Here is a 9181-nt window from a genome sequence, read left to right on the forward strand (position 1 = left end):
CCTGGGACCTTAACCTGGTCCTAGGTGTTCGCCAGGAAGCTCCATTCGAACCACTACAGGATGTCTCTTTGACATACCTTTCCTGGAAGGTGGTGTTCCTCGTGGCGATAACATCAATCAGGTGGGTCTCGGAGCTGGCAGCTCTATCTTGCTGAGCTCCGATCCTGATATTTCACAAGGATAAGTTGGTTCTCAGGCCAGCTCCCCCTTTTCTGCCGAAGGTCCTTTCCTCATTTCACATTAGTGAGGACATTATCTTGCCCTCCTTTTGCCCGGCACTGGTACTCCATGTGGAAAAGGCTCTTTATACGTTGGATCTGGTGAGAGCTCTCAGGAGGTACGTGTCACGGACAGCATCCTTTCGTCAGACAGACACGCTGTTCGTGCTCCCCGAGTGTTGCAGGAAGGTACTTGCTGCCTCAAGATCGACCATAGCCAGGTGGATTCGTCTGACGATTCAGGAATCCTACCGCATCAGAGGCGCAGCTGTTCCAGAAGGGATCAGAGCGCACTCAACTCGAGCAGTGGGCCCCTCTTGGGCTCTTTGGCACCAGTCATCAGCAGAGCAGGTATGCAAGGCGGCAACCTGGGCCAGCCTGCACACATTCTCCAAACATTACAATGTCCAGGCTTCAGCAGATGCAAGCCTGGGTAGGATTCTCCAAGCAGCGGTGGCGCACCTTTAGACAGGAGGTGCATGTAGCTTGGACCGGTGAGTCGACTTCCCACCCAGGGACTGCTTTAGGACGTCCCACAGTCCTGTGTCCCCCAATGAGGCGAAGGAGAAACATGGATTTTTGTGATTCTCACCGTTAAATCCTTTTCTCCGAGACGCTCATTGGGGGACACAGCACCCACCCTGTTAGCCAATTGGCTCTTTTTGGTTAATAGGTATTTATGATACCAGGTGGGGTTTTTTCTAGACATGTTACCTGCATTGAGGTTGATTTTGTCTTTTTGTGATCTCCTACTGCTTTTGCACCGAAATGGTTTCGCCTGCAATCGAGGTGAGGGTGTATGCTGCGGAGGAGGAGCTAACATATTTTTTTTTTTTTTTTAACTCCCTTAGTGTCAGCCTCCTGGCGGCAGTAGCATACACCACAGTCCTGTGTCCCCCAATGAGCGTCTCAGAGAAAGGGATTTTGCTGTATCACAAACATTTATATTTTATTGGTACCATTTTGGGGCACATGGCATTTTTTGATTGCTTTCTATTCCGATTTTTGGGAGACAGAATGAGCAAAAAACAGCAATTCATGAATTTATTCTGGGGATGACATTTATACCGTTCGTGGTAAAATTGATAAGGCAGTTCTCCATCTCCGCAAGATAAATAACACTGTCTATGTATAGGAAGCGGTGATTCTGCATGTGTTCAATAAACACATACGGAATCACCGCGCATACAAAAGAGGGCAGGTCTTTTTTAGCGGAGCTGTGTCCTCTCCGCAGCATTTCCTTAACGTGGAAACGTAGCCTAAGGGTTGAAAAAAAAATCCAAAGTTTGTTTAAAAAAAAATTTGTGCCATTTTCCGAGACCCATAGCATCTCAATTTTTCGTGATCTTGGGTTGGGTGAGGGCTTATTTTTTGCGTGCCAAGCTGACATTTCTAGTGATGATATATTGGTGCAGATACATTCTTTTGATCGCCTGTTATTGCATTTTAATGCAATGTCGTGGCGACCAAAAAACATAATTTTGGTGTTTTACTTTGTTTCTCGCTACACCTTTTAGGGATCAGGTTAATCCTTTTTTTTATTGATAGATCGGGCGATTCTGAACGAGGCGATACCAAATAGGTGTATGTTTGATTTTTTTTTTTTACTGTTTTATTTTGAAAGGGGGGGTGATTAAAATTTTTATACTATTTTTTTATATTTTTGCAAGCATTCTTTTTACTTTTGGCATGCTTCAATAGTCTCCATGGGAAACTAAACGCTGCCATAACCCAGTCGACTGTTACATACAGGCAATGATCAGATCGCCTATATGTAGCAGAATGCCTCACTTGCTATGCATGCTGACCAGAGACTATGCCAACGGTGTCCCGCGATCAAGGAGGTCACACCAATGAGGGGAATTCCGGCCCAATGGACAGAAGCGCACGTTAAAAGCCTCTGTCAGAGTTTGACAGCGGCATTTATTGGGTTAATAGCCGCGGGTGGATCGCGATTCCACCCACGGCTGTTCCGAGCACATGTCAGCTGTTCAAAACAGCTGACAAGTGCTGGGAAAGAAGTGGGCTCACCGCTGGAGCCCACATCAAAGGGAGAGAAGCGACATGCGCAGGGCGGTGCTCATAGCAATTCGGCAATGGCAACCATAGAGATCTTCTTCAGACCTCTGGTCATCATGCCGACCCATCGGTGACCGGCAATGGGCATCATTAACAACGCGCTTCCAGTAAGCGCAAGTTAAATGCCGCTGTCAGAGATTGATGCATTTAACTAGTTAACAGCCACGGGTGGATCACTATTCCTCCCGCATTTGTTGTGGGCATATGTCAGCTGTATAGATTAGCTGTCATGTGCCCGCAAAGGTGCTGGCTCCGGCGGTGGGGGAGGGGGAAGTCAGATATCGGCGTGCTATTACGCCCGATGTCAGAAAGGGGTTAAATCAGGTTTTCGTGTATCTGTAGAAGTTGTGTCTGCCAGATTTATGCCTGAATATAAAAAAAAAAAAATTAAATCTTTGAATTTTCACACTGGCCATGGTGGCTTTTTAGACTCTATCTTCCTGTTACAGCCAGATACAATACATGTACATAGCCAAGGTGAGCAGAGTTTGACCACTATATTGTTTCTATTGAAGCATCTATTGTCTGTGTGATGGGAGGGGAGCAGGGTCAGCTAAGACCTAATCTTTTGTGATTGATGGATTCTGTGTTAACCCATCCTGCCTCGGACGATAAGAAGTTTTGCTGAAAACGCTTCCTAAAAGGACAGGAAGTATAAGTCTAAAAAAACCCCAGTGACCAGTGTGAAAATGGTAAGGTTGCTGATAAAGGTCCTATAAAATTTTATATTAAAAAAAAAATTATCATTAGGCTATGAGGGGGCCCTACAAGCAGGAAGTTGAGAGCAGATTTTAGCCTTGGTTCGTAAATATGTAATGGTGACCAGTTCAAGGAGATAGAAATTGTGATCCCAGGATATTAAAAGCATCTATTATGCCAAATCCTGAAGATTTCATGTTCTTGTTATGTCCTATTGGTAGCAGGGAGGATTTGACTGTAAGACGTGATTCAAGGACATGCGGAGTTTACATTGCCCGGATGAAAAGGCATGACTCCAGCATACGACAAGACTTGTTTTCTGGTTTAGGTCATTAGAATGATCTACAACATAAGCTTGATTAGAAAAGATTCCTATCAGTGGCTGGATAAGTATTAGAAATTATCAGGGATACAGTGGGCGCTCCTGTTGCAATTTTAAAGAGTCCATAGAAGGGCAGTCTCCAGCACCACAGAAAGAAAGGTGAAAACATATTTCTTAATACTAGCATAGGATTAAAAAGAATGTTCAGAATATGTACGTAGTTTAAAAAAAGGAGAAAAGCCATCCATTTGGATGAGTACATAACTATGAGTAAGGACTCTTAGCCTGAAACGCATAAGCCAATGGATAGCAATTTTTATATATGTGTTTTCCCCTTTTTTCCCCTCTGGTGCTGGAGACTGTCCTAGTTACGGACTCTTTGAAGCAGTTTGATCTGGGAGCCGGTTTGGTGTGGTGTATGCCGGTCACTTTGTGCACCACACTCAGACCATAGACTGCTTGAAAGTTTTTCTATGATCTCCATTTGGACTATTTGAGCCTTGAGCTTGTACCCTTGTTGTAGTTACATGTCAGAAGTATTGATTGAGGAGAATGTTCGGGCCTTGTCCCCATCCGATTGCTGAGATGAAGCATAGCACCTAACTGAGCACTTTTGCACTTTCATCATCTGTTTTTGGCTTTCTTCGGAGAACCAAACAAAGTGTTATATTTTCTATGGCAGTGTACACTCTCTTTAAATGTCAGCCGGGCTAAGAGGAACCCAAATGAAGGGGCACAGAGTTTAACTGAGTGCTTTGTCGCTTTGTTTGGCCTCACTTAACAAATCTTTTGACATGTGTAATGTATTCTGTCCGTTTTCTGAAACTGAATAAACAATTTGAAAATGTTTAAAAAATATTTATCTTGGCAGAAATGTGGTCAACATCTGCATGCAACGTGGAAAAAAAAAAGTTAACCTGCAAATATGGGGTTAATCTGCAGCATAGGTTCATTCATCACTCTGTTTATATAGAATGGTGCCTGTGGACGGCCAACCTCGACCCGCCACTGACTACTGAGTCGCCTGTCGGTCACTGCCGGGTATGCGGTTACAGCCACCGCTCTCTGTACACACAGTGATGACTGAACCCGTATTGGCGCCTCCCACATGACTAACATCTGACTGCTGCCTGGAGGAATAAAGGTAATTTCCTTCTGACTAATAACCTGTAGATTGACCCCATATCTGCAGGTAAATAGCTTTTTTTTCACATGACTGGTTTCTTTTAAGCTAACCCTAGTTTGTTTCCTATCTGTATCAAGAAGTGTGACCAAACTCGTGATGTTGTGCACCCTGTTAACCATCAAACACTGCTGTTGTGGTTTTTTTTGTTTGTTTTTTGGGGGGAGCCTATATGCAATATCTTTCATTGACCTAAATCAGGGGTGTGGATCCTCAGGCCCACAGGCAGATTTATCCCTTGATCACCATGTATCTGGCCTCTGGGCAGATTCCAGGGGACTGCAGCCCTTTAATTTCTTCTTACTCACTAATGAATGCCTTGGCATCTGCAATGAATGATTGCGTCCTGATACCAATGTTATTGGCAGGATGGGCAGAGTCAGAGCTCAATATTGTATGGCCCCCAAAGCATGGTATAACTATCTAAATGGCCCTTGGCAGAAAAAAAGATTCCCAACCCCTGACCTAAATGCAGACCATAGTGCTAAATCTTAATATTGGCTGTTTCTTAGTTAAATTCTGTTTTTCAAGGTAATGGTGCTATAGGACTAGTTACCTGAACAGATGGATGGACGTGCCTCAATATCTAGCATAAACTGGTGAATAGACTGCAAAATAGAACAAGCATGTTTTCAGCCACTTGATCTGCACTATGCAAAGTGAAAAATTGGTGTAGGTGTTTTTCAATACGAACTAGATACATTCTGTAGCTTTGTTTGTAAACCGGATATGTACCGTATTTTGCAAATTATAAGACACACCCCAAATTTTGAGGAGAAAAATGAAAAAAAAAAAACTTGTTTTAATAAAATGGTGGTGCTTCTTACATTCCATGCGTCTTATTGCTTACCGGGGATGGTGGCTGCGGTGAAGCGGGGTCCCAGGGTCGCTGCTGGAGGAGGCAAGAGTGGAGCGTTGCTGCAGGCCGCAGGCAGGGATGTGAGGGGGTGTTCCGATGTGCGCCGCTGCGGGTGTTCGGTGGTGTGGGGGCTCTGCCGTCATTTTGTGGAAGCCCAAAGCCCTCGCACTTAAATGGTTTGCTGTGCTGTGGACTCCGGGAAAACGGCTGCCGGGGCATGCGCAGATGGAGATCTCAGCGCTGAGATCTCATCTCCCGAGATCTTGGTGCCGAGATCTCCATCTGTGCATGCTCCTGCAGCCATTTTCCAGGAGTCCACCGCACTGTGGGCTGTAAGTGCGAGGTCCCTGGGCTTTCACAAAATGTCGACAGAGCCCCCCCCCCGCATCACTGAACACCCACAGAGGCGCATATCGGAACACCCCCTCATTCCAGCCTGCAGCACTGCTCCACTCTTGCCTCCTCCAGCAGCGACTCTGCTCTACTGCGGCTGGTAAGGTATATCCGCATTATGAGATGCACTCCCATTTTCCCCAAAAAATTTTTGGGGAAAAAAGTGCGTCTTATAATCCAAAATATATGGTATGTAACTTGGAATAGTAGGTAGAAAAAAAATAATACTCTCCTGACCCCTTCAGCCACTTCGCTGTTTTCCGCCTGAACTCTAGTCCTCTTTTGGGCCAGGACTTACTGCCGCGTCCAGTTCTCAGAGGTTACTGCACATTTTAAAGTTGCTACCTCAACATTTCAAACTTATCAAATGCAGTTACCTCTGAGGCTTGGCATGCCTGGAAGTCTTAGAGATGTGGCACACAGCATCAGAAAGACCTGCTGGAGATGTTTTTTTTGTTTGTTTTTAACTAATTCTCCCCTCACCTGTTGCCTCATTGCTCACCGTCCGGTCATCATCTTTTCGTCATCGGCCGTCGCATCTCAGGTCTCTTCGCTGTAGGTCAGGATTTATGGCCATGTCCAGGCCTGAGTTTACTGTGTGTGAAAAGGTCGCAACGTCCGCACCACAACCTTATGATGCACAATGACCTCTGGGGCCTGGACATATCCGGAAGTCTTGGAGATGCTATGGTGGAAAGAAGAGCACCGGACTGCGGTTATAGAGGTCATCGCTGAGGTGTAGTACTGTATATTAGGGTTTTGTTTTTTTTCTACGTTTGACTTTCGGAAGTTGGGAACCACCTGTACTTGAATGCTTTTAAATGAGACACACAATTATACTATAAATTCCCAATACTTCCAAGTATATCCTTCTTATTTACTTATTTATTTATTTTTTAGCTAAGTTGGGTTATGCCTGTTCTGACATTTACAACCTCAAAATTTTGCTATTTCAGAAATCACCTCTACTGCTACATTACAGACCGAAAATGGACTTGCTGTGAAAGAACTTAATTGTCCAGTTTTTGCAGAGACTATCATGGGCACCACCACAGTGCACTACATGACTCGTGACATGTGACCTGTACCAGCGGATTCAAGCCAGAAGATTGTAGCGGAACCACAGGAGAACCTCTTCACTTCAACATGTTTCTCTTGCGCAACACAATACCAGAATTCTGGACAGGAAAAAATATTTATACTTTTTGTACAAAAAGAGATAATTTTTCACAACTCAAGACACTACCAGCATGGCGTTTACAAATAATTGAACACTTTTCATAGATAATTCATGTCTTTGCTGCAGACTACATCCAGGTTTGTTTTTGAGATGTATTGATCGTCGTATATATTAATAAATATATATATCTATATATATATATATATGTAACAGATAAAAAGATTGACACCAAATTACCTTAGGTTGCTTTTTAATTGTGAAAAGATTTTATAAATCATTTGCAATTAAAACCCTCTTATTAAGTTTACTTTGTAGATACTTTAAAAAAAATGTTTAGGCTGGTAGCCCAGTGCAGACATTTGAGCCAACATATTTGTCAAACCAATCCGGGGTTGTGACTGTGCCGTCTCCAGAATTTCTTGCAGAGATTAGTGATTGGATTATGCATACTGACTGGTGCTTATATTTGTGATTTGTTGCCACAGTGCACTTTTGGCCTTTTGCTGCAATATTATTAGAAGATCCCTCTTCTTGCGCCACATGGTTGTACACCCGTTACCGCTCATCACGTTAGTACAGGCCTGTTTTGGTCTCGGACAGCATCATTCGATATCACGATGATCGGTTCCGATTTGAGACCTTGGTGCTAACTTTATAATATATTGACATGGTACAGTACATCTAGTCAGTGAATAACACAAGGACACTGGCTGACATGTGCCTGCTGGTGTTTCATGGTTCCCCTTTGGAAGTGAACCATGTAACTGTAAAAGAATGTATTACATGAAAACTGAATGCATATATTCAAGACACAATCCACAATATTTGCTACTATCTATTGGATCACTTGAATCTGATATGGTGCTACAAAGATCCCTCTGTTGCTGAAATGAATGACCTTAGCTGTATGGGCCGGTAGCTCCCCATTGGCGGCACTGTCTGCTTAGTGTTCCCAACTAAAGTGATCAAACTCAACACTGTATAGCTATGTGTATGTGTTAACCTAACGACCTCAGCCGTAAAATTCCATGCTTTTTTTTTTTTGTCGAACGCCATGCCACAAAGTCTACTACCCCCTCTCCATCCGCCATTGTCTGGTCCCTTTTTTTAATAAGTCGAAAGCAAAAAATGAAATAGGCTAGTTTTGCACTGATCGAGCCGACATTCTGCAGATGGGGACACATGAAGGAGATATATTGGATTACTGAAAGCCTCTGTGAGGTGCATTGTACTGTTGCTCCTAGAACTTCTAAGTAAAAGTTACATCTAAGAATGGGCGAAGAAGCACTTTTTTGTCAGATTTAGTTTGATACATCTGTGCTGTTCTCACAAGCCACACTTGGCCTATTGTACCGGAACTTTTTTTTTTTTTTGAAGGTGGGGAATTGTTTATCAGTGAAAGGGGTTTAACAACTTCTTTTCACTGCACTGTGTCTGCAAAAATAATATTTATATGTCTTAACTGTACCCTGCAACAGTGAGACGAAAGGTAGCCAGGTATACATACGTTTTTGTTTAATATAGTTCATATGGAAAATAGTAAATTCTGACAGAATATATGAGAAAATTTAATAAGGATTGGTGGGGTTGAAAAAAAGTAAGTTTATAAAATTATTTATTCTATTTTAAGCTTTCTATATTATTTTACCATTGAAAAGGTTTAAGTGGCCAGCTTTATTTACGGGCATATAAAATTGTGAAATGTTTAACAAGCTTCATTTTTTTTTTACTCATCAAACCATAGCAGTGAGTCAAAGCATCAGGAATGCAAATGTGCAATAGACTTGCAAAATGCCTAGTTTTAAGTAAATGTTTGTCTTCAGCGCTATGAAGTAGGATTTCTTTCCCTTTCCTCTTTTGATATAAAGGGTGTCTGACACCCCCCAAAATACACTGTAAATTGGCTATACAGTGTTGTAAGGGATTTGGTCTATATTAAAATCATACTATCACTGTATTGGTTGTGCCTGAGAAAATAACTTTTTTTTAATTCATATGCAAATGAGGGAGCAACATTGCACCCTTATGCCTTCTCATTTGAATTTTGGGGCCCTTTCCCTGCTTCTGATGGACAGTACTCGCCTCCCTGAGTGACTGGATGTTGCCAGCATGTGCACATGAATATTGACTGTACCAGGCCATGTATGCACATAGTGGTCAGGCGCATTCTCCTCTCCGTCGTCTTTCTGTTGATGCCATTTGCCACACTAATACAGCCAGATTTTTGGCGAGCAGGTTCAGAGAGTTC

At 43.0% G+C, this 9181-nt stretch overlaps 1 protein-coding gene across 1 annotated transcript in view; it reads left to right on the forward strand.

The window, feature by feature from the left end:
- The window catches only part of LOC141052411 (polycomb group RING finger protein 3), a 156653-nt gene extending 147964 nt beyond the window's left edge, over positions 1–8689 (forward strand). The window contains exon 9 of the mRNA XM_073549639.1: positions 6710–8689. Coding sequence (XP_073405740.1) covers positions 6710–6757 — 48 coding nt within the window. The 3' untranslated portion in view covers positions 6758–8689. The remainder of the gene's footprint in view (positions 1–6709) is intronic.
- Positions 8690–9181: the final 492 nt, after the last annotated feature.

This window comes from Dendrobates tinctorius, unplaced genomic scaffold (genome assembly GCF_039654945.1).
Source record: "Dendrobates tinctorius isolate UK_male_01 unplaced genomic scaffold, ASM3965494v1 ptg000160l, whole genome shotgun sequence".
NCBI lineage: Eukaryota > Metazoa > Chordata > Amphibia > Anura > Dendrobatidae > Dendrobates > Dendrobates tinctorius.